At 48.1% G+C, this 25,085-nt stretch overlaps 1 protein-coding gene and 1 long non-coding RNA gene across 7 annotated transcripts; one reads left to right on the forward strand and one right to left on the reverse strand.

Moving 5' to 3' along the window:
* Window positions 1–1,327: 1,327 nt before the first annotated feature.
* Window positions 1,328–13,032, forward strand: LOC100435406 (putative spermatogenesis-associated protein 31C1). Of its 5 annotated transcripts, XR_010136437.1 has the most exons (6): window positions 7,102–7,384; window positions 8,489–8,600; window positions 9,166–9,226; window positions 9,483–9,544; window positions 9,865–10,040; window positions 10,238–10,662. XR_010136437.1 is itself a non-coding variant. In XM_054521058.2 (5 exons), the coding sequence occupies exons 1-5, from the start codon at window positions 1,512–1,514 to the stop codon at window positions 12,598–12,600; spliced, it is 2,442 nt and encodes an 813-aa protein (XP_054377033.2). In that variant the 5' UTR covers window positions 1,328–1,511; the 3' UTR covers window positions 12,601–13,032. The 5 variants fall into 5 exon arrangements, 4 of the variants coding, with proteins under 4 accessions (XP_054377033.2, XP_063570077.1, XP_063570076.1 ...); XM_054521058.2 differs by lacking the exon at window positions 7,102–7,384 and adding exons at window positions 1,328–1,742; window positions 11,795–13,032 and having other exon boundaries at window positions 9,483–10,714; XM_063714007.1 differs by lacking the exon at window positions 7,102–7,384 and adding an exon at window positions 1,328–1,742 and having other exon boundaries at window positions 9,865–10,327.
* Window positions 1,679–20,103, reverse strand: LOC134759736 (uncharacterized). Of its 2 annotated transcripts, none has more exons than XR_010136438.1 (4): window positions 18,324–20,103; window positions 17,288–17,411; window positions 3,031–3,097; window positions 1,679–1,952 (listed from the first exon to the last, which is right to left on the reverse strand). It is a non-coding gene; the product is annotated as an uncharacterized LOC134759736 (long non-coding RNA). The 2 variants fall into 2 exon arrangements; XR_010136439.1 differs by having other exon boundaries at window positions 17,834–20,103.
* Window positions 20,104–25,085: the final 4,982 nt, after the last annotated feature.

Raw genomic sequence — 25,085 nt, forward strand, 5'->3', positions numbered from 1 at the left:
ATAAAAAGACAAGGTAAAAACTGGAAGAAAACTGCAAACCACACCTGATAAACCATATCTGACAAGGAGCTCATATCTAGAATATTGTTTAAAGTTTTCAAAAGTCAACAACGACAACAAGAAAAAACAATCCAATTAGAAAATGGGCTAAAGGCATGAACAGATATTTCACTGAACAGGATATATTGATGGAAAAATGAGAAAATAAAATAACTTTTATCAGAGGAATGCCAGTCCTTTTAAATTATCAAGCCCAGAGAGACATTAAAATAAGACAGTAGGCCCAGCACCGTGGCTCACGCCTGTAATCCCAGCACTTTGGGAGGCCAAGGCAGGTGGATCACGAGGTCAGGAGATCCAGACCATCCTGGCTAACATGGTGAAACCCAGTCTCTACTAAAAATACAAAAAATTAGCCGGGCGTGGTAGCACATGCCTGTAGTCCCAGCTACTCGGGAGGCTGAGGCAGGAGAATGGCGTGAACCCAGCAGGCAGAGGTTGCAGTGAGCCAAGAGCGTGCCACTGCACTCCAGCCTGGGCAACAGAGTGAGACTCCATCTCAAAAAAAAAAAAAAAAAAAAAAAGGAAAACTGCACGTCCTGCACATGTACCCTGGAACTTAAAATAAATACATAAGTACGTAAATAGAAGTTTTTTAAAAAATCCTAATTGTATGTGGGTAGGTCCCTTTGATTGAAAGTGAGATAGAAGGCCGGGCGTAGTGGCTCACGCCTGTAATCCCAGCACTTTGGGAGGCAGAGGCGGGTGGATCACGAGGTCAGGAGATCAAGACCATCCTGGCTAACACAGTGAAACCCTGTCTCTACTAAAAATACAAAAAGAAATTAGCCGGGCGTGGTGGCGATGAACACCTGTAGTCCCAGCTACTCGGGAGGCTGAGACAGGAGAATGGCTGGAACCCGGGAGGCAGAGCTTGCAGTGAGCCAAGATCATGCCACTGCACTCCAGCCTGGGCGACAGAGAGAGACTCCGTCTCAAAAAACAAAAAGGAAAGTGAGATAGAAATAATTTTTTAAAGCTTACTATTCAAAATTTGCAAAACTAAGAGTAAAAGAAATTTACATTTTGTCCCTGGATTGATATAAGACAAAAACATTGTGTGGGAAAGCTCGAGTTGTGGACGAACGAGATTCTGAAAATAAAAATCCCTGGTACATAGCCAAAATTTCAGAGTCAACTTCAGATTTTCAAAGGCCATAAAATAGGTAACCTGAAACCACCGATTCCAACAGATAAAAGGAACCAGGTAATATCTGTGTTCCAGGGAGAAAGAATCGAAAATTGGCTGAGTTCTATCACTGACAAAACTTAGGGGGAAGGAGGGATCTGGAAGGTGGGAGAGTGGAGGGATCCCCGGCTTGGGGGGTAGGGAGGGGCTGTGCTTCGGCCTCCCCCTCTTACTGCCCCTCCCCAACAAAGGGGCCCTTTGTGATGTGAAGGCCCCAGCTCTGTGATGCAGGCCTGGGCCCCAGTCCCTAGTCTCCACGGGGATGCCCAGAGCTCAGTTGCTTGAAAGCAATGTGCCTATTCACATGGAGAATCTTCCCTTTCCTCTAAAATTACTTAGTGCCTCATCGCTAAACGCCCCCAGCTCCACACCATGGGTGTTGGATATCTTCCTCACCTTGGTGTTCGCCCTGGGGTTCTTCTTCCTATTACTCCCCTACTTGTCTTACCTCCGTTGTGACGACCCACCCTCACCATTGCCTGGGAAGAGAAAGGTAAGGAGCCCTCAGTCCGGACCCACAGAGCTTGATTCTCTCCTTTTGTTTTATTATTAGTTTCACCTTTCCAAATCCAGTGGAGAGACTTCCGCGATGGGAAGTCTCAGGAGAGACCAGAACATCATCCTTCCAGGGAGAGGCAGGGCAGCCAGGGGTTGGTAGGGATAGATCGTGTACCGGGATTTCCATCCCAAGCTCTCAGTCCATCTGTTGGGGAGCGCAGGAGGCGTCAAGGCAAAACCAAACCAAAAAGAGATAGCAGTCATTTTGAGCTATGTATTCATCTCTTGGAACTGCTTGCTATTGCCACAAGTAGCTATAAATTAGCCTAATAATGCCATACTGGACATGGTAACCCACATTCTAGAGCTTAACAATGTATAGCCAATCACTAATTAATGTTATTTCTTTTTTCTTTTTTCTTTTTTGAGACAAGAGTCTCACTCTGTCTCCCAGGCTGGAGTGCAGTGGCGCGATCTTGGCTCACTGCAAACTCCACTTCCCGGGTTCATGCCATTCTCCTGCCTCAGCCTCCCGAGTAGCTGGAACTACAGGCTCCCGCCACCACGCCCGGCTAATTTTTTGTATTTTTAGTAGAGACGGGGTTTCACCATGTTAGCTAGGATGGTCTCGATCTCCTGACCTCGTGATCTGCCCACCTCAGCCTCCCAAAGTGCTGGGATTACAGGCGTGAGCCACCACGCCCCCCCGCCAATGTTATTTCTATAACCAATGAGAATTCCTGACAAATCGCTTTGTATCAGCCCACTCGTCTCCCTTTTTTGTTTTTAATAAAGGCCATATAGAGTTCCTATCCAGGGTTTCTTGGGTCTGAGTCTTTTGGGCAGCTGTCCTCACTTTCCTTTGTTGTTGTTGTTGTTGTTGTTGTTGTTGTTTTTGAAGAGACAGGATCTTGCTCTGTGGCTCAGACTGGAAGACTAGAGTGCAGTGGTACAATCAAAGTTCACTGTAACCTTAAACTCCTGGGATCAAGTGATCCTCTCACCTCAGTTTCCCAATTAGCTAGGACTACAGCATGCACTACCATGCCCGGCTAATTAATTTTGGTTTTTGTAGTGATGGAGGTCTCACTATGTTGCCCAGGCTGGTCTTGAATTCCTGGCCTCAAGCAATCCTCCTGCCTTGGCCTCCCAAAGTGCTGGGATTACAGGTGTGAGCCACAGTGCCCAGCCCAGCCTCTTTCTTTTAGGTCAACAGAAATAAGCACATTAAAAGATCTGGTTCCGCTCCCATATGTAAACAGCCTGAATTCTCCCACACTTACATGAGTGTTACCTCCAGGAGCCCCACCAGGTGCTCATTGTGAACAGAAAATAAATTCCTTCGTGAACCTGGCAGGGAGAGAGGGGAAAGTTACCATTTGACATACAACTAGAACATAGGGCTCTGTTTAAGAAAGACCTGTCCTCAAAAGGAAATACTTAACAGACCCAGGGGAAGGGCAATTACACAACTCAGCCCACACTAGACTTCCTGTCTCACATAAAGGGTTAAAAAAAATGGCCAAGAAATTCTTCTGAAGGTCAGAGCCCAGGGACTCAGGCCCACTAGAAAATGGATATGTAAACATAAAATTACACACTGCTTTCCTTCTACAATGCCTTACCACCACATCAGCAGCGTTCCAGTGTAATAACTGTGAATTATAGCTAAGAGAGCAGCGATTGTCCATTTAAGAGGCACCTTAAAACAACAATATCAAAATATTCCTACCATTGAGTAGTCTATTTAATGGGTATGAGGAGACCTCAAGCACAATTTGGACTCAAATATTGCATCCTTAAAATATTATTTAGCTAAAGCTAATGTAAAATATGAGAAACGACCTCCCTAAACAACACCTTTAGACAATATTCGAAATTAGCTCCCAATGTTGACAGTTTCAGTGCCCCTTGGACATTTTTCTTGATGGCCTAAAGCAAGAAGTTGCAAACATGGTATGCAAACAAAAAATTGACTGAAAAAATTATCCCATTGTATGAACTTCAACATTTTGTAAACATTTTAAAGAGGTTCGACATAACAAAAACAAACAAACAAATAAAAAACCCTCATAAGAAAATGTTTATCCTCTTTGTCTAAAAGAGAGATCATTTTGGTTTAAAAGAGAGATCATTTTGGTTAACATGCGAGGCACCCTCTACTTCATCTCCCTATTTGGGGCATTAATAATTCTGGCTTTCTTACTGAAGTAAAATATACATAAGAAAACTTACTATTCCGGCCATTTTAAAGTGTGCAGTTCAGTGGTGTTAAGTCTAATACGTTAACATTGTTGTAAAACCATCACCACCATCTGCATCCCAGACATTTTTTTCTTCATCTTCCCAACGGAATTTTTTCATGTTCCCAACTGAATCTATACCTATTAAGCAGTAATTCCCCATTCCTTGTACACCCAAACCTGGCAACCAACATTATGCTTTGTCTCTGCATTTTGACTACCCTAGGTACCTCATATAAGTAGAATTACACAGTATTTCTCTTTCTGTATCTGGCTTATTTCATTCGCCACAACTTCTTCAAGATTTGTTGATATCGTAGCATGTATCAGAACTTTATTCCTCTCTAAGGCTGAGTAATGTTCCCTAGTATTTATATACCTCCTTTTGTTAATCCACGCACCGTGGATGGACATTTGGGTTATTTCTACCTTCTGGTTATTGTGAAATGCTGCTATAAACATTGATGTGCTAGTAATAGTTTGAGTTCCTGCTTTCAATTCTTTGGCGGTATATACCTATCTAGAAGTGGAATTGCTGGATCATATGGTAATTTGATTTTTAAATTTTTGGGGAACTACCAAATAGTTTTTCACACCAGCTTCACTATTTTACATTCCCACCAGAATGCACAAGTGTTCCAATTTCTCCACATCCTCATTAACACTTGTTGCTTATTTTTTTTTGGATAATATACATTATAATGGATGTGAAATGATATCTTATTGTGGTTTTGAATTAAATTTCCCTAAAGATTAGTAATGTGGAGCATCTTGTGCATTTGTGTATGTTCTTTGAAGAAATATCTGTTCAAATCTTTTGCCCATTTTTGAATCATCTTGTTTGTATCTTTTGTTGTCAAGTTTTGGCAGTTCTTTATATATTCTCGATATTAATCTTGTATCAGTGTGTATGATCTGCAAACATTTTGTTGCAATCCATGAGTTGCCTTTCACTCTATTGATAGTGTCCTTTGATGCACAAAGTATTTTTATTTTGATGAAATCTATATATTCTTTTATTGCCTGTGCTTTTGGTGCCTTTGATCCAATAATCATTGCCAAACCGAAGTCAAAAAACTTTTCTTTTATGCTTTTTCAAGACCTTTATAGTTTAAAGTCTTATGTTTAGGCCTTTGATCCAGTTTGAGTTAGTTTATGTATATAGTATACGTAAGGGCCCAACGTCACTCTTTACATACAGATACAATGTACCCAGCTTTCTCAACACCATTTGTGGAAAAGATTGTCCTTCCACATGGACTTGGCACCCTGGTTGAAAATCATTTGAACATATGTACAAGGGTTTATTTCTGGGCCCTCTATTCTGTTCTTTTGATTTATATGTCTGATATCTGTCTTCCTTTTTTTTTTTTTTTTTTGAGACAGAGTCTCACTCTGTCACCCAGGCTGGAATGCAGTGGCATGATCTTGGCTCACTGCAACCTCCACTTCCTGGGTTCAAGCGATTCTTCTGCCTCAGCCGCCTGAGTAGCTGAGACTAGAGAGGCACGTGTCACCATGCCCAGCTAATTTTTGTATTTTTAGTAGAGACGGAGTTTCACCATGTTGGCCAGGCTGGTCTCAAACTCCTGACCTCAAGTGATCTGCCCACCTTGGCCTCCCAAAGTGCTGGGATTACATATATATCTGTCTTTATGCCACACTGTGTACCATGCTGTTTTGATTGCTATAGCCTTAAAGTAAGTTTTGAAATCAGGAAGCATGAGTCCAACTTTATTCTTCTTATTCCAGATTGTTCAGGCTATTTGGACTTCCTTAACACTCCTTATAAATGTTAGGATACATTTTTCAATTTCTGCAAAAAAAAAATAGAATTTAAATAGGGATTGCATTGAACCTGCAAATTGCTGTGGAAAGTATTGCCATCTTAACAATATTAAATGTTGTAATCCAGCCAGGCGCCGTGGCTCACGTCTGTAATCCCAGCACTTTGGGAGGCCAAGGCTGGTGGATCATGAGGTCAAGAGATCGAGATCATCCTGACCAACATGGTGAAACCCTGTCTCAACTAAAAATACAAAAAGTAGCTGGGCGTGGTGGTGCATGCCTGCAGTCCCAGCTACTTGGGAGGCTGAAGGAGGAGAATTGCTTGAACCCAGGAGGCAGAGGTTGCAGTGAGCCAAGATCGCACCACTGTACTCCAGCCTGGCAACAGAGTAAGACTCCATTTCAAAAAAAAAAAAGGAAAACTGCATGTCCTGCACATGTACTCTGGAACTTAAAATAAATACCTAAGTACATAAATAAAATTTAAAAAAATAAAAAAAATCTCAATTGTATGTGGGTAGGTCTCTTTGATTGAAAGTGAGATAGAAGGCTGGGTGCAGTGGCTCACGCCTGTAATCCCAGCACTTTGGGAGGCCAAGGCCGGTGGATCATGAGGTCAGGAGATCAAGACCATCCTGGTAAACACGGTGAAACCCCGTCTCTACTAAAAATACAAAAAGAAATTAGTCAGGCGTGGTGGCGGCGGATGCCTGTAGTCCCAGCTACTCGGGAGGCTGAGGCAGGAGAATGGCTTGAACCCGGGAGGTGGAGCTTGCAGTGAGCCAAGATCAGGCTATTGCACTCCAGCCTGGGCAACAGAGAGAGCCTCCATCTCAAAAAAATAAATTAATTAATTAAAAAAAAAAAAAGGAAAGTGAGATAGAAATAATTTTTTAAAACTTACTATTCAAAATTTGCAAAACTAAATAAGAGTAAAACAACTTTACATTTTGTCCCTGGATTGATATAAGACAAAAACATTGTGTGGGAAAGCTGGAGTTGAGGACAAATGAGATTCTGAGAATAAAAATCCCTGGTACATAGCCAAAATTTCAGAGTCAACTTCAGATTTTCAAAGGCCATAAAATAGGTAACCTCAAGCCACCGACTCCAACAGATAAAAGGAACCAGGTAATATCTGTGTTCCAGGGAGAAAGAATCGAAAATTGGCTGAGTTCTATCACTGACAAAACTTAGGGGGAAGGAGGGATCTGGAAGGTGGGCGGGTGGAGGGATCCCCGGCTTGGGGGGTAGGGAGGGGCTGTGCTTCGGCCTCCCCCTCTTACTGCCCCTCCCCAACAAAGGGGCCCTTTGTGATGTGAAGGCCCCAGCTCTGTGATGCAGGCCTGGGCCCCAGTCCCTAGTCTCCACGGGGATGCCCAGAGCTCAGTTGCTTGAAAGCAATGTGCCTATTCACATGGAGAATCTTCCCTTTCCTCTAAAATTACTTAGTGCCTCATCGCTAAACGCCCCCAGCTCCACACCATGGGTGTTGGATATCTTCCTCACCTTGGTGTTCGCCCTGGGGTTCTTCTTCCTATTACTCCCCTACTTATCTTACCTCCGTTGTGAGGACCCACCCTCACCCTTGCCTAGGAAGAGAAAGGTAAGGAGCCCTCAGTCCAGACCCACAGAGCTTGATTCTCTCCTTTCTTTTTATTATTAGTTCACTTTTCCAAATCCAGTGGAGAGACTTCCGCGATGGGAAGTCTCAGGAGAGACCAGAACATCATGCTTCCAGGGAGAGGCAGGGCAGCCAGGGGTTGGTAGGGGTAGATTGTGTACAGGGATTTCTATCCCAAGCCCTCAGTCCATCTGTTGGGGAGCGCAGGAGGCGTGAAGACAAAATCAAACAAACCCGTGGGCTCAGCGGCCAGGAACAGTCATGAGACCGGGGAGGTCTCTGGTCATGAGACAGGGGAGGTCTCTGTCCGAGGCCAGGCCCTGAGCCCTGGCTCATCAGCCCCTTCCTGGGGCAGGTGGCTCGGGGCCCAGCCTCCTCTGTGTGGGGTGATATGGGACCTGTGCTGGGCCCCCGAGGGCCTCCTCCCACCGGGCCCGGCGTCTCCTCTTGTCTCCTGAGAAGCAGAATCCTACCTGACAGCTTAGTGGTGCCTGCGGGCCTGAGCCTGGGTGTTCCAAGAACAGAGGAACAGGGACTGATGGCGTCCATGGTGGACCTCATATTGAAAATCCCTCTGTGTGTGTGTGTGTTATTTTTATTTATTTTATTTTATTTTTTGAGACGGAGTCTGTCTCTGTTGCGCAGGCTGCAGTGAAATGGAGCGATATCGGCTCACTGCAACCTTTGCTTCCAGAGTTCAAGCTATTCTCCTGTCTTAACGTCCTGAGTAGCTGGGGATTACAGGCGCCCGCCACCACACCTGGCTAATTTTTGTATTTTTAGTAGAGACAGGGTTCCACCATGGCCAGGCTGGTCTCAAACTCCTGACCTCAGGTGATCCACCCGCCTCGGCCTCACAAAGTGCTCGGATTATAGGCGTGAGCCACCGCGCCCGGCCCCCTCTTCCTGTTTTTCTAAGAAGAAAAGCAGTTTATCATCCATTTAAACGTGAATGGGAGGAAGCACACAGAGCTCCCTGAGCAAGACAGAGAGAACCATGCGGTTCATGAGTGCAGAGTGCTGCGGCTGGGCTGGGGGCGGAGAGAGAGAGCCGGTCCTAGCTCCTCGCCATTTCTTGTCTCCCAGCGTCATCTTGTCTCCCCGCGTCATCGTGTCTCCCCGCGTCATCGTGTCTCCCAGTGTCCAGTATGGCGGAGGGGGAGGCCCAGAGGCAGGATGAAAAACCACAGTCTGAGAGGTAAGGCTCTACCAGGGCACACTAGAGTTAATTTCATCTCGTCTGTCCCGGAGGGAACTGACTCTGAAGAAGTCAGTTGAAGAAGCCTGAGGTGGGTGCTCCCAGGAAGGAAATCAGAACCCCGGGTCCTTCTCAGATTCCATGACGGAATGAAGCCATGGTGGGCCAAGGACTGAGCGTTACCCAGCAGGGATTAGTGTGTGTGTCCTGGGGAGACCAATGCCTGCCTGGATGCGGAGGGGGGTGAGGGGGCCTCCCGCTCCCTGGGAACAGCTGTTCAACTCTGCTAAGGCTGATTCCTCTTTGAGACCACCCCAGTCCTTTCTCCCCACAGGGCAGTTGTGAGGACTATGGGGGTGGGGGGCCTGTGTGTAGAAGCCCTTTGTGAATGACAAAGCCCTTTCCTCCATGCCTTGCTATTACCATCGGGGCCATGTGGTTTTGGACACAGATGGGTGGGTTCCAGGGTCTAATTCCTCATGGTCTTCCCTAAAGAAACATACACTCATCCTCCTGTGAGATCCCAGGCCCCTTCCTCACTGCCCTAACCTGGTCTGATTTCCAGCTTGTAGAGAGTGCCCGAGAGGCCCGGAGGAGACTTGGGACCTGCTTTCACAACTGCAGAGGTGAGGCACTTCCCCTTCCCTGCATCCTTCCTACCAGGGCTGGGATGCGACCCCAGGGCCATAGGCAGCCTGGAGCTGACCTGGGATGGGGAGACCAGGGGGACAGAGGGTTGGAAGTAAAGCCCTGGGGCGAGGGGTAGCAGGAGAATTGGGCGGTCAGGGTGTGGGGTGGTGGAGGGGCTGTGGCCCGAGCGCCCACTCTGCCCTCCGAACCCACCTGCTCCTGGCTGCAGCTTGTGCCTCCTGTCTCCTGCAGCCTCCTGGGGCCACACCTTGACAAAGGTGACTTTGGTCAGCTCTCCGGTCCAGACCCCCCAGGTGAGGTGGGCAAAAGAGCACCTGATGGAGCCTCCCGGTCCTCTCATGAGCCTATGGAAGATGCGGCTCCCATTCTCTCCCCGTTAGCTTCCCTGGATCCTCAAACCAAGCATCCTGAAGATCTGGCCTCCACCCCATCACCAGGCCCAATGACCACCTCAGTCTCCTCTCTAAGTGCCTCCCAGCCACCAGAACCTTCCCTTCTCCTAGAACACACCTCACCCGAGCCACCTGCACTTTTCCCTCACCCACCACACACCCCTGATCCTCTGGCCTGCTCTCCGCCTCCTCCAAAAGGCTTCACTGCTCCTCCCCTGCAGGACTCCACTCTGATAACTCCATCTCACTGTGACTCAGTGGCACTTCCACTAGGCGCTGTCCCTCAAAGCTTGTCTCCACGTGAGGATCTGGCGGCTTCTGTCCCAGCCATCTCAGGCCTTGGCGGCTCAAACAGTCAAGTTTCTGCCTTCTGGTGTCAGGAGACTACCAGAACCTGGTGCGTCTTCAACTCAGTCCAGCAAGATCATCTTTCCCACCAAAGGGAGACTACAATGTCCCCACTGCTTTTCCTGGCCCAGCCCCTGTCCCATCTGGGGCCTGAGTCCCAACCCTTTATTTCATCCACACCCCAATTCCGGCCCACACCTATGGCTCAGGCCGAGGCTCAGGCCCATCTTCAATCCTCTTTCCCAGTCCTATCTCCTGCTTTTCCATCCCCGATCAAGAACACTGGAGTAGCTTGCCCTGCATCGCAGAATAAAGTGCAAGCTCTCTCCCTACCGGAAACTCAGCACCCTGAATGGCCTTTGTTGAGGAAACAACTAGAAGGTGGGTTGGCTTTACCCTGTAGTGTCCAAAAATCTCAGGACGTCTTTAGTGTCTCCACTCCTAACCTTCCCCAGGAAACATTGACATCCATTCTGCCTGAGAACTTTCCAGTCAGTCCTGAACTCCGGAGACAACTGGAGCAACACGTGGGGCAACGTGGAAGGATCCAGGAGTCTCTGGATCTGATGCAGCTTCAGGACAAATCACCAGGGACAAGTCAGACCAAGGGCAAACCCAGACCCTGGCAGTCCTCCATGTCCACAGGCGAAAGCAGCAAGGAGGAACAGAAGGTGAAGTTCCAGCTAGAGAGGGACCCGTGCCCACATCTGGGGCAAATTCTGGGTGAGACCCTGCAAAATCTATCTAGGGGCATGGAAAGCTTCCCAGGGAAGGTTCTGGGGGTGACCTCTGAGGAGTCAGAAAGGAACTTGAGGAAGCCCTTGAGGAGTGACTCGGGAAGTGATTTATTAAGATGCACAGAGAGGAATCATACAGAAAACATCCTGAAAGCCCACATGGGCAGGAAGTTGGGCCAGACCAATGAGGGCTTGATCCCTGTGAGTGTGCATCAATCCTGGCTTGCTGTCAACCAGGCTTTTCCCGTGTCTGACACCCACGTGAAAACCAGCAATCTAGCAGCCCTGAAAAGTGGGAAAGCCTGTGTGAACACAGCCCAGGTGCTTTCCTTCCTTGAGCCATGTACTCAGCAGATGCTGGGAGCCCATATTGTGAGGTTTTGGGCCAAACACAGGTGGAGTCTACCCCTCAGGGTCCTCAAGCCCATTCAGTGCTTTAAACTGGAAAAGGTTTCATCCTTGTCCCTGATACAGCTTGCCGGTCCCTCCTCAGCCACCTGTGAATCTGGGGCTGGCTCAAAAGTTGAGGTGGCCACGTTCCTTAGAGAGCCACCAATGGCAAGTCTGAGAAAGCAGGTGCTGACCAAAGCATCTGTTCACATGCCAGAGAGGCTTCAGGCCTCCTCACCTGCATGTAAGCAGTTCCAGAGGGCCCCGCGAGGGATCCCATCTTGGAATGATCATGGGTCCTTGAAGGCTCCTACAGCTGGACAGGAGGGCAGTTGGCCATCTAAGCCCCTCACATACAGTCTCACAGGCAGCACCCAGCAGAGCAGGAGCTTAGGAGCCCAATCTTCAAGGGCTGGAGAGACCAGGGAGGCAGTGCCACAACCCAGAGTCCCCTTGGCAACCTGTATGATGGCAAACCTCCAAGCCACAAGTGAGGATGTGCGTGGTTTTGAGGCTCCAGGGGCCAGCAAAATCTCTGTACTCCCTAGAATGTCTGTCTCCCAAGATCCAAGAAAGCTGTGTCTTATGGAGGAGGTTGTTAGTGAATTTGAGCCTGGAATGGCCACGAAGTCAGAGACCCAGCCTCAAGTTTCCACCGCTGTTGTGCTCCTTCCAGATAGGCAAGCATCTGTTCTGCCCCATGCTTCAGAGAATTTGGCTTCTCAAGTGCCCCAGGGCCATCTCCAGAGCATGCCTACTGGGAACATGCGGGCTTCCCAGGAGCTACGTGACCTCATGGCAGCCAGAAGGAGCAACCTGGGGCACAAGGAGCCCAGGAATCCAAACTGTCAAAGCTCATGCAAGAGCCAAAGCCTGATGTTTCCCCCTACTCACAAGAGGGAGAACCCTAGGAAGCCCAACTTTGAAAAACATGAAGAAATGTTTCAACGATTGAGGACTCCTCAACTTACCCCGGGCAGGAAGACAGAAGACACCCATCAGAATGAAGGCGTCCAGCTACTGCCATCAAAGAAACAGCCTCCTTCAATAAGCCACTTTGGAGAAAACATCAAGCAATTTTTTCAGAGCATTTTTTCAAAGAAAAAAAGGAAGCCAGCACCAGTCACTGCCGAGAGCCAAAAAACAGTAAAAAACCGATCATGCAAGTACAGCAGCAGTGCTGAAGCTCAGCGGCTCATGACAGCAGTTGGACAGATACTGGAGGAGAAAATGTCACTTTGCCATGCGCGCCATGCCTCGAAGGTAAATCAGCACCAACAGCAGTTTCAAGCCCCAGTCTGTGGATTTCCCTGCAACCACAGGCAGCCCTTCTACTCAAAACACAGCAGAATGCTGAGCTATGCAGCCAGCAGTCAACAAGCCACTCTCAAGAGCCAGAGTTGTTCCAACAGAGACAGGCAAATCAGAGGTCAGCAGCCATTGAAAAGTGTCCGGTGCAACAATGAGCAATGGGGCCTGTGACATCCCCAACTCTTGGTCCCTAAGAAAGCTGTATCCCCAGTCAGTCCCCCTCAGCACTGGCCGAAGATACCCAGTGCCTCCAGCCACCATCACCACTGTCCAAGGCACTGTCTTCTTCGGGGAGGTTTCTAATTTGCTCAGTCACAAATTCTTTTTTAGCCTTCCCTAGAGAAAAACAAGTCCCCAAGAAAAAATTCACTCTATGTAGAGAAAAAGTATTTTCTCTCATGTTAGTACACGCAGAACATTTAATATTCCACAATATATATGGTTTTTTATTCATAAAAGGGTGATGTTTTTTATTTGTGCCGTGCTTGGTGTGGGCTTGGTTTCTAGAAGTGACAGGACATAGAGGGATGCTGACAGTGGTGCTGTAAGCCCATCTTCATCCTGAGTTCCTTCACTGAACCTTACATTTCCATAATACCGTCTTTACACAAACAAGAAAAAATTCTAAAAACAAGATGAGAAAAACCTATGAAGATCCCACTCTGAAATAAGGTTCAAGCCATCTTTCCACTACTACTGTCCACCTCAAACTTTATGCAGCTGTAGGGAGGTTTGCAGAGATGTCACAGGGCTGAACATCTCCATGCAGGCTCCAGGAAGTGCCACAGCCGAGTATCTTCATGTGTCACAAAATAGTGGAAGTTTGGGTGGGGCAGTGCTGGACCCTGAGTTCAGAAATGGGAGAAGTCTTCACCCTGGGTATCCTGGTGGAGAATAGATAATGTCTGCCCCTGGGAAGCCCCTCCTCTCCCTGACAAAGGCTGGGATGGAGATGGGCCCTCTTAGCTCAGCCAACATGCGAAGCACAGAGTCCCCATCCCACTGCCTCTCCCTTCCTTGCACTCTGGAGTGGCGGTGGGGACAGAACTTCCAGCTCTGTGCATGTGTAGGTGGGGGGCGGCCTTCATGGAGGCTGCTGAGGGCGGTGAACTCCCCTGACCCAGATGAGTGAATGATCCTGCTGGGAGGTCAGACCCTGCAAGGGCTGTGGGGGTATCAGGTGAAGTGGGCTCCAGGTATACCCTCAATGCACTGGGCAGGTCTCAGGCCAGGCTCCCTGGACCCCACCTGGGTGATGTGGTCACTCCCTGGGGGACTGCTGTCAGGCTCCAGCCACCCTGGGCAACACCGTCCCATCTCAGGACTGGACTTTCTAAGTCCTGAGACAGGACAGTGCTGTCTAGGCCTGACAGACTGGGAGGACCTGTTAAGTCCTCCATCCCTAGACCAGCCTCCCACACAGCAAGGACAGTCTCTTACATTTACCTTCAGGGCACTGACTGAACCATCTCACTCTCAGGCAACCAAGGCAGAGCTGAGGACCTGTGCCAGGCTGGGAGCCAGTCCCCTCCCTAAATGGGCCTGAGGGAAGCACCATCCCTGTCCCAATGCGCCGCAAATTTCAGCCCAGGTACACATAGAGAAGGGAGGACGGGGCCTCCCTGCTGGCTGACACTGGAAAAGCGGGACATGGGAGAAGAGGGAGCACAGGGCTGGCAGGGGATGTTCCAGGCCCATGGAGAGCTCAGGCTGCACCAAGGGGCTGCCCCTCCTGCACTGGAGGCTGTGCCCTCTGCAGGATCTGAGAAAGTCCAGTCCTGAGATGAGACAGCGCTGCCCAGGGTGGGTGGCCAGGGCCCGACAGCAGTCCCCCAGGGAGTGACCACATCACTCGGCCAGGGTCCAAGGAGCCTGGGCCAAGACCTGCGCAGTGCACTGAGGGCGCACCTGGAGCCCACCCCACCTGATGCCCCCACAGCACTGAGAAGGTCTGACCTCCCAGCATGCACCTGCCTCTCCCTGCACCCCAGCTGCCCACCCTGCCTGTTCCCTGGCTTCCTCCATCCTGTGCAGCCCATAGACTGTGACCATCTCACCGGCCACTCTGGCCCTTCCTTTGCGTCCATTCTGTAAAAATCTCTGAGCAAGATCTCCCAGGTCCATCCAAACACCCACTTTTGACTGGGCCTTTGGGCACCACTGGCCCATCTGAGCTGTCCACAGGGCCTTTGATAACGTGCATTGCACCTGACATCTCCCAGCAGTGCTCAGCAGTCCCCGCACCAGGTCCCTGCTGACCAGATCCCGCACATCAGGTCCTCCCTGACCACACCCTCACTGATTAGAACCCCATGACCATGCCCCACTAACCAGGCCCTGCTGCCAGGCCCACAGTGACCAGGACCCTACTGACCAGGACCTTACTGACCAGGACCTCACTGACCAGGACCTCACTGACCATCCATGATTAAATCACCTCCTGCCAGGCTTCACCACCAAAATTTGGGATTACAATTCCACATGAGTTTTTCTAGCGAAACACAGCCAAACCATATTATTCTGACCTTGACCCTTCCGAATCTCATGTCCTTCTCACAGGGTAAAATACAATCATGACTTTTCAAAAGTTTCCAAAAGCCTTAACTCATTCCAGCATTAACTCAACTATACAAAGTTCAAAGTCTCATCCGAGACAAGGCTACGGTATCTTCTGCCTATGAGTCCCTGAAGTTAACACGGAGTTCTTTTCTTTCAAGGTACAACGATGGTACAGGCATTGGGTAAGCTTTCTTAATCCAAAGGGAAGAAATTTCCCAGAAAAATAACACAAATGGGACCACAGGCCCAATGCACATCCAAAACCCAGCAGACCAGTATTCAATCTCACAGCTACAAAATTATGAAGAGAACTATCAGAAGGACAGCATTAAGGAGATGGTGTTTAACCATTTGTGAAGGATCTGCCCCCACCCCTGTCTTTCACCCCCAATGCCACCATAATTCCCCCCAATTCTCCCTGCCACCCCCACCTTCCAACCTCCACTCTCCACCATGATTAAATCACCTTCCACCAGCCCCCACCTTTAACATTTCCCATTACAATTCCACATCAGTGGGACACAGAGCCAAGTCATATTATTCTGTCCCTGCCCACTCAAATCTCATGTCTTTCTCACATTGCAAAATAGAGTGATGCCTTCCCTACAGTCCCCCAAATCTTAACTCATTCCAGCAAATGTCCAAAGCCCAAAGTTTTATCTGAGACAAGGATACAGTCCCTTCTGCCCATGAGCCTCTGAATTATAAAGCAAGTTAACTACTTCCAAGGTACAATGATTGTACAGGCAATGGGTAAGCATTGCCAGCCAATAGAAGAAAAATTGCCAAAAGAAAAACAAACACTGATGGGACTCATAGGATACATGAACGTCCAAAATGCAGCAGGCCAGTCATTCAATCCTACAGCTCCAAAATCATCCTTTTGGAATCCTTGTCCCACATCCATGGCACAGGGGTGTGAGGGCTGGGTTCCCAAGGCTTTGGGCAGATATGAACCTGTGGGTTTGCAGTGATCAGTCCCCACTGCTGACCTCATGGACAGGGCTGCTGTTGAGTGCCTGTAGCTTTTCCACACAGAGGGGGTAAGCTGTTGGTGGGTCTATGAATCTGGGGCTTGGAGAACGGTGCCTACCTGTGTGAGGGCTTCAATCCAATATGTCCATTCTTTGCTGCCTTAGTAAAGGTTTCCATGAGGCTCTGCCTCTTGGAAAGGCTTCTGCCTGGACACCCAGGCTTCTCTGTACATCTTCTGGAGTCTAGACGCAGGCTCCCAAGCCTCTAGTCTCTTGCTCTGTGCACTTGCTGGCTTAACACTATGTGGAAGGCATCAAGGCTTGGAGCCGCCTCTGAAGCAGTGACCCAAGCTGTACCTGTGCATCTTTCAGCCATGGCTGGAGCTGGAGCTGCACAGATGCAGGCAGCAGTGTCCTGAGGATGCACACAGCAGGGAGGCCATGGAGCTGGCCCAGGAAACCATTTTTCTCTTCTAGGCCTCAGGGCCTGTGACAGCAAGGGTTGCTGCAAAGGTCTCTGAAATGCCTTCAAGGCCTTTTCCCCATTGACTTGGCTATTTGCACTGGGCTCTTTTTTATGCAAATACTCTAAATATTCCCTAATTTTCCTCCTGAAAATCAGCTTTTCTTTTTGACCATTTGGCTAGGCTGCAAATTTTTCAAACTTTTGAGCTGTGCTTCTCATTTAAATAGAAGTTGCAACTTGAGGTCATTTCTTAGGTCGCACATAAGAACACAGGCTGTTTGACGCGGACAGGACACCTCTGGAGCTATGCTGCCTACATGTTCATTCCATCAGATACATCCTAAATTATCACCCCCAAGTTCATAGTTTCACAGATCTCCAGGGCAGGGTCACCATGCAGCCATGTTATTTGTTAAGGCCAATCAAATGTAACTGTGGCTCCTGTTCACAGGAAATTCCTCATTTTCATCTGAGACCTTTTAAGTCTGGCCTTCACTGTCCATCTTTCTGTCAGCCTTCTGATCACAAGTATTTAACAATTCTTTTCAGTGGTCCAAACTTTTCCTCATCTTGCTGTCTTCTAAGCGTTCTCAACTCTCCCAACCTCTGTCTTTTACCCACTTCTGAACCTGCTTCTACATTCTCAGGATATCTTTGTCACAGCCTGGTAATGTGGTAAAAGAAGAAAAGTCCATTTTCAGGGGGAAAATTCACAAAGGCTTCAGATATTTGCAGGAAAAGAAGCTGAGTGTTGGTTGCCAAGACGATGGGGGAAAAGGCCTTGAAGGCATTTCATAGCTCCACTTCACAGCACTAATTTTGTGTATAATCATAAAGAAAAGAGGCGTAATTGACTCACGGTTCTGCAGGCTGTAAAGGAAGCATACTGGCTTCTGCTTCTAGGAGGACTCAGGAAGCCTCCCAATCATACCAGAAGTCCAACGGGCAAGGAGATGCTTCATATGGCAGGAGTAGAAGCAAGACTGAGAAAGGAAAGAGGTCCCACACCCTGTTATACAACCAGATCTCATCAGAACTCCGTATCACAAGGTCAGCATCAAGAAGATGGTGCTTAACCACTGGTGAAGGATCCGCCCCCCCACACCCACCTCCACCTCCCACCGTTTCCAGGCAGACGCCTGCTGCAGAGGCAGAGCCGGATTCATAGACCCACCAACAGCTTGCACCCTCAGTGTGGAAAAGCTACAGGCACTCAACAGTAGCCAAGTCCATGAGAGCAGCCGTGGGGGTAAAACTTGCAAAGCCACAGGTGCACTGCCCTAGTAGAGTTTGTCTATGAGGCTGTGCCTCTCAGCAGGCGACTCCCCACTCCCAGTGCTTTATCATTTGTGAAGGATCTTCCCACACCATTTTATGACTAAATTTTTTTCCACCTGGGCCCCACCTCTAATGTTAGGGAGTGTAGTTCCACATGAGTTTTGATAGGGACATAGAGACAAACCCTATTATTCTGTCCCTGACCCCACGAACGTCATGTCCTTCTCACATTGCAAAATACAATCATGCCTTGCCAGCATGAGTCTTAACTCATTTCAGCACTAACTCAAAGTTACAAAGTCCAAAGTCTCATCTGAGTCAAGGCTACAGTCTCTTTTTCCTATGAGCCTCTGAAATAAAAAGCAAGTTCACTGCTTCTAAGGTACAATGATGGTACAGGCATTGTGTAAGCTGTAAGCTTTCCATATCCAAAAGGAAGACATTTCCCAGAAAGCTTCTTATTTCTATCTGAGACCTCCTCAGCCTGGCCTTCAATTTCCATGTTTCTGTCAGGATTTTTGTCACAACCATTTAACCAGTCTAAGATGGTGCAAACATTTTCTCATCTATCTGTCTTCTTTTGAGCCCTCCAAACTCTTCCAACCTCTGTCCATTACCTAGTTCCAAAGCTGCTTCCACATTTTCAGGTATCTTTATAGCAACGCTCCAGTCCTCATTTGCCATTTTCTGTATGATTCATTTTGAAAAAGAGGTTTAATTGGCTCATGGTTCTGCAGGGTAGACAGTGTAGACAGAAGCATTGGCTTCTGCTTCTGGGAGGCCTCAGAAATCTTTCAATCTTTGTGCAAGGTGAAGAGAGAGAGAGTTGTCTCACATGGCAAGAGGAAAACACGCAGAGTAGGGAGGTGACATAGAGTTTTCAATGACTAGGTCTCATGAGAAGTCACTCATGATTGTGAGGACAGTAGCAAGAGGATTGTACTAAACCATTCATGAGAAATTTGCCTTCAGGATTCAATCACCTTAGACCAGGATCCACCTTCAACATTAGGAAATATAATTCAACATGAGATTTGGTAGGGACACATATTCAAACTGCATCACCGACCTTGGAATATAAAGACATCCACAGCAGGCTTTATCCAGCCAGCTTCTTTGAGACTCTTCACAGGGTTTGAGGTCTACAGCATATATACTAAAATATTCATCCTTCAAAAAGCGATAAAATAAGTGGTATCATTCTTCCAAAAGTTACAATGGTAGTGTAGGCATTCATAGCATGATTTAGTTCATGTTTGCTACTCTTTCTGTTCTATCACCATATTAACTGTTTCCTACACAATTCTACATTCAGCTGAGTTTCAGTTGAGAACAAAACCATCCTTGTCCTACCACCAATAGCTGGCGCTAGCTCTTTGCTAGTGTTATTATTCTGCTGTAGAAAGTATCCTTGAACTGGGAACAGTCCACAGTGGAGTATCTAGTCATTCAACACTATCAATTCCTGGGTGACTTTCTGAAAAAACAGTATCTCTTGTTGCAAGAAATCCTGCATCTGTGAGTCCATGTCTCTCACTCGAATTGGATGGAAGTGGTGAATTTCAGCAAAAGTGTCCCAAAAAATCCTGTTCCTGTGATTCTGATGTTATCAGCCTCTGCACCTCTGTCTTCCCTTTTGCCACATGTTGCCTACTCTCCATGACTTTGGTAAGAGCTTCCTTGTGTATGTGGATGATGTCCAGGATGTTGGTCTGGTGTCCCTGAGACAGCACTAACAGGTCCATGACTGAGTCCAGTTCCTGGCTGGGCTCGTTGGCAAAGAGCTCACAGACAGTGTTGAAGGCATCTCTGGTGAAGTGATGGCCTGTTCCAGATCCAAGGCCTGGCTGAGGCGGAAGAAGAACTGGCTGCCTTCTGATGCTCTTTCTTAAAGCCTGTGACCATCATCAGCTTGCATGTCAACTCATTGGCTGTGAAGTTGAGCTGAGTGCCCTGTTGTCCATCTTCTTGATGAAGCACTCGAAGCCTTCAATTTTGCTCTCCCACTTCTAAAGGTTGAGGGCCACCCTGGGGGTGGGCTTAGAGTCAGGAAGAAGCTGGAACTCACCACCTCATCCTTCTCAGCCTTCCTCTTGCCCTGTCTCCAGGCTGTCTTTTCAGCGCTGGTGGGGCACATCAGGAATTGACGGAAGATGTGGCACTGTGCCTGCACCTAGAAGCTGGCTGTGTGGTTCATCCACCAGATTGGGCCCTTTCTGCACTTGAACATAGAGTCCTCCTCAAGATGGCCTGTGGTCTGCCTCTTGGCACCCAAGAAGCCCACAGTGCTGTAGGAGCCCTGATGAACAGACTGGAGCCCCAAAGGCAGTGCACACCCTGCTCCTGAGCCTGCTGCTCATTTCCTCTATGTGGCTCCATTTGTAGCACAGTTGTTGCACGGAGGCCTGTGCATGCCAGGCAAGGCCAAGCTGGTTCAAAGAGCAACCAGCCACCTCTGCAAGGGTGTGCCAGGAGCAGGTGGACCAGCCACCAACCTCACTCGCTGCCAGTCAGGATAAATCAGTTATTCTGCCCTGGAGGTAGGGCCCCAGTGCCATCTGCTTTTCCTTAGGCCTCCACTCCATCAGCCATCAGGTGGCAGCCACTCAGGCTGTGGGAACCTAGCCACCCCTGTTTCCTTGAGTGGGTGAGGCTGGTGGCTGGTCCACCTGCTCCAGGCACACCCTTGCAGAGGTGGCTGGTTGCTCTTTGAGCCAGCGTGGCCTTGCCTGGCATGCACAGGCTCTGGGTACTGACACGCTGCTCTGAGTGAGCTTGTCCTGTCTTGGGCCAAATTCTAAGTCTGGCCAGGGCCACAGAAGGCTGAGTCCCCTGGGTGGTAATCCTGACTGCTGCTGGAGGGCCCATGGTGCCCCTCCCCTCCTAGGGCCCAGGATGAGGCCCAACTGGGCCAGGACGCTTTAGGTATGGATCTTGTTTCCCAGGAGGGGGCCTCTGTCCCACAGGTTGGGTGAGAAGATGTATGCCATGCTGCTGGCTGCCAGGGTTGTCAGGATGCCACGTTCACCCTCCCCTCCAGGGACATCAAAGTTTCCAGCTTCCCCTTTGAGAATGACTTCCCAAGGCCCAGAAGCCATCTGGGGCTGCAGGGCAGCTGGCCGCGTGCTGCCCTGGCTTCTTCCATGTTGTGCTCATCACTACCCACCAAGGAGGGTCAGATGCAGGCACCAAGTAGGGTGGTTGTCTCTGAACCTGCATCTTGGTTATCATGAAGCCAGACTGGGCCTGGTGACAGGGCCATGATGGGGTTGTCCTGGTGGTCCTGTGGGTGTCCAGAGGAGATGCAGAATGGAATTGCTGCCAGGATGAATGAGATGACTGTCAGCACAGAACAGGCACCTGGTGAGTGCTCAGGGTTTACCCTCAGTAGCTGCCCAGAGGCCAAAACCACCCACCTGATAGTGACTGTCCCTAAGCCAGGAGGAAGAGAAGAGAGCAGGTTCCACTCACTTGAGTCTGATCAGTGAGCTGTGCTGAGATGTGCCTCTCACCTAGAAAATGGTCCTTCATGCAGAGCCACTCACAGAAACTGCTGTGTGTCTCTAACTGCTCCACAACACAAAGGTGATGGGGGCTCAGCAACAGTGACATCGTGGGGTGACACAACGCACCACAACAGGAACCTGCTTGGGTCAAGAGGGCCCAGAATCAGTATCCTCTATCCCCTGAACTCACATGGGTGCATGCAATGTGTTTATGCATGCATGTGTGTATGTGTGTGTGTATGTGCATATGGGTGTGTTTGTCTTGCTTCTCTGGCCTGACCTAGCTGCTCCACTCACAGGTGTACCCAGGTCCTCATCACTATCACCACCAGGGCCCAGGGCCAGGATTAGAGCCTCCACAGGTGCTCCCCAATCTCTGCCCTCCCCACTGAGGGTGGTCCTGGGGATGCAGACAGAGGAGGGGCACTGAGCAGAGCAGAGAGGGCTGGCACCCTCTCTAGGTGGAACCCAGGTCATGTGTAAAGTTGGAGGTCTGCCAAGCAGTGCTCGATTCAACACATCTTCTCACGTTCCCTTTCCAGCAACACTCCAGGGTGCCCTGACTCACCTTCCCTACAGATGGAGGCAAGGAGGCTCCACAGACAAACCCCCTGTGTAAGGTCACACAGCAGCCATCTGGCCAGTTTCCTACTGACCAGGCATCCCCCAACAAGGTCCCCACTGACAAGGCCCCTAATGACCACTCCTCCATTGACCAGGTCCCACTGACCAAGTCCCCACTGATCATATCTCCATAACCAGGCCCCTATTAATAGGCCTCATGGACCAGACCCCACTGACTGGGTTCCCGCTGACAAGAACACAATTTACCAGGTTGCCGCTTACCTCACCCCCACTGAACAATTCTCCATGGATCAGTCCCCAGCTGACTGAGCCCCCTCTGACCAGGCCATCACTGACCAGGCTCCAAGCCACTAAGGACCCACACTGACCAGACCCCTAATATACTGAATAGACCCCACCGACCAGTTTTTTACTTTTTATGTTCCAACCAATCAGGCCCCACTAATAAGGCCACCACTGACCAGGTCCCCACTGACTAGGCTTCCAATGACTAGATCACAAGGTCCCCACTGGTGAGACCTTCACTGAGGAGGCCACACCCTAGCCAAGTCCCTGCTGATCGGGTCCCAACTGACCAGGTCCTTCTGACTAGGTCATCTCTGACCATGGTCCACTGATGAGGCCCCTGTGCGGTGGTGCCCAACGTCTCATTACAATGCCCCAATCAGCCATTGTAACGGCTGAGGGTCACCCATAGACCCTCCCTCCCTGCATGTGTGCCCAGAGATCAGGCCCTGGGGGTTTTCTTGGGCCCCAAGGCCTCTCCTCCAAGACACAAGAAGGGACAGTCAGCCTCAGGCTCCAGGTACCCAGCTTCACACTTGCCCCCCAAGGCCCTCTGGGCCCATCTCAAAGGAAACAATGAGGTGGCCTGGCACTGCCTGAACATGCCATCTACCCTGTTCCTGAGTGTCAGAGTGGGAGGAAGGAAGGGACATTTGGTAGACGAGACACCCTGTGCTGCTGGGTCTCCCAGGGCCCTTCCCGCAGAGCCCCGATCCAGAGACACAGCACAGAGGCTGCAGGGAAACTAATCCAGAACCCTTGAGGCTGAGCCAAGGACCAGATGAGGATGGTCCCCAGACAGCTAGAAGGCCCTTTGCTAGTTTCTTCGTACCTCAGTGGATGCAGCAACAGGTCTTCTGTTGGGGACTAGTGAGTGTGTGCTGGGGAGGGCTCACCTCTGCTTTATTGGTGGTTCCAACTCTGCTTCTAAGAAAAATTACTCATTCTAGGCCTGGGACAGAGAAAATACAAGATTAGTTTAGAACATCTTGTGCCAGAAAGTTAAAAAGTGCTGACAAGAGTAACAGAGACAAATCAAAAAGACATAAAGTCAGACACAAAGAAATGTCTACTACTGGCCTAATCTTGGGGAATTGGAGCACCAGAATCATGAGCTTTCCCTTCTCCTTTATTTATTGGTTTTATTTCTCCATGTAGAACAAAGAAGAGAATATGAAAATAATCATCCGGCAACCATCACAGTAATACTTGTTCAAAGACAAGACATCAATGAAATGCTAAATCTAGTGGGTTTTTAGGAGTAACCAGATATTTACAGAGCCTCAAAGTATCTCCACACAAAATACGGTTGACCTACAAAAAGAAATTCATAACATTAGTATGGACAAACCTGGCAGGTACTCCTTAAGTTTCCTACTATATATAGTAATAAAACCTGCAAAATGCAAAGAAGCCTTCGACGACCTTTACTAAAGTATCAAGGATGACTTGGTTGTTTGGCTGTTTAAACAGCTGACAATCGGGCAATTTGAGTATGTCAAACTCCATAATACTGGTGTTCATTTGCAAGATCCACTTAAAACTTAAGGAGGCTAAAAAACATCATTTAAAATACCATATAAATTTTCATCATACATATGATATGAAAATATTCTACTTTAGTAAAGATTGTGATGTTATATATTTTATAAGAAACAATTAAAATTTCATGTAAATAGCCCAGTAATAAAGTTTTATGATCTTTTAAGTGACACAACTTTTCCTTAAGATTTTATGGTTAAATATTCTCTTTATTAGATGTGGCTTACCAGTGGATTCTAGAGAAGAAAGTAGACGGGAGCAAGTGCCCAACACAGCAAAAGCTGGAAAGAAAAAGAAAGGATTATGTTCTTTACCCAAAACATTTCAGTTAACTAAGTGTGAGTTTAAAATCTAAAGAGTTGAGAACGTTATCCGAGTTAATAAGAATGAGAAATATGTACGTACAATTACAATGCAAAATTACTATTAAATAATTAACACATGGCATTAATTCTAATTGTGGTTAAATATCACAGCTTTTTCATTCTTCATTCATGTACTCAGCACCCACGTGCTAAGGCACTAGAATCAGTACTGGAATTACAAGATGAAGATGGCATGGTCCACCTCTCAACAGTCATAGGCTATAATCTAAAACAACAGACAGGCAGGCAATGTCCATATAGAGTCATAGACACTATGACAGGTATAAAGCAGGGCACTACTGGAACCCACAGAGGGGACATCTATCCTACTTTTGTGTCAATATCATGGGCTTTGTGGTGGAGGAGATACATAGGTAGATACCTGAAGGACAAGGAAAAGCTTGCCAGATAGAGAGATGAGGCGAAGGCAAAGAACCTGAGGTAAGGAAGAGCCCTACAGAGTTCTACTCCGTCCACTTTGGTGCTAGAGCAAAGGGCAGAGTGCGGTAAGTGGCAAGAGATAAGGCTGAGTAACTTGACAAGAATTACATTGACATGGGTGTTTTTATTTCATGGTGAAAATTTTGGAACTTTTCCTGAGAACAGATGTAAGCCAATGACACAGTAAATGACAGGAGATTTAAAATGTCACCTGTCAAGTGACTGCTTATGAAGGGTTATTCCTCAACTAAGTATTTCTAAATGAGTCTGAGGTCTGTCGGCCTTCAGTCTCTACCAAAACCCAGAGAACCTGATGATGCCTTTGTTTTCAGAGAATCCTTTCAACATGCTGGCTGACAGTTCCATGAGGATGGCAAAAGTGAAGAAATTGTAGAGCCAGTAAAAAAGAGATGGATACACTTCTTGGGAATTTTTTAAGCTATGGGACATGATGAATTAATGGTGCATGAGTATACTCTTCACTGTGAAAGTTTTTGTTTTCACATCTTTCATTAGATGTGTGTAAGAAAAAGATACTGAACGTAGTATCTACTAACCCAATAATGAAAAGGAATGCCATTTGCTATTTATACTTTATTACTAAAATAAACCTAAATTTAATTAATAAATTTTGGAAACATACTTTTCTTTGTTT

This window comes from Pongo abelii, chromosome 13 (genome assembly GCF_028885655.2).
Source record: "Pongo abelii isolate AG06213 chromosome 13, NHGRI_mPonAbe1-v2.0_pri, whole genome shotgun sequence".
NCBI classification, from domain to species: Eukaryota; Metazoa; Chordata; class Mammalia; order Primates; family Hominidae; genus Pongo; species Pongo abelii.

Excerpts from the sequence above, each read along its gene's own strand:
- LOC100435406 (XM_054521058.2), top strand. The coding sequence starts at position 1,512 with ATGCCCAGAGCTCAGTTGCTTGAAAGCAATGTGCCTATTCACATGGAG. Across the intron at positions 8,601-9,165 it reads GAAAAACCACAGTCTGAGAG|CTTGTAGAGAGTGCCCGAGA; the intron begins GTAAGGCTCTAC and ends TCTGATTTCCAG. Across the intron at positions 9,227-9,482 it reads CTGCTTTCACAACTGCAGAG|CCTCCTGGGGCCACACCTTG; the intron begins GTGAGGCACTTC and ends TGTCTCCTGCAG.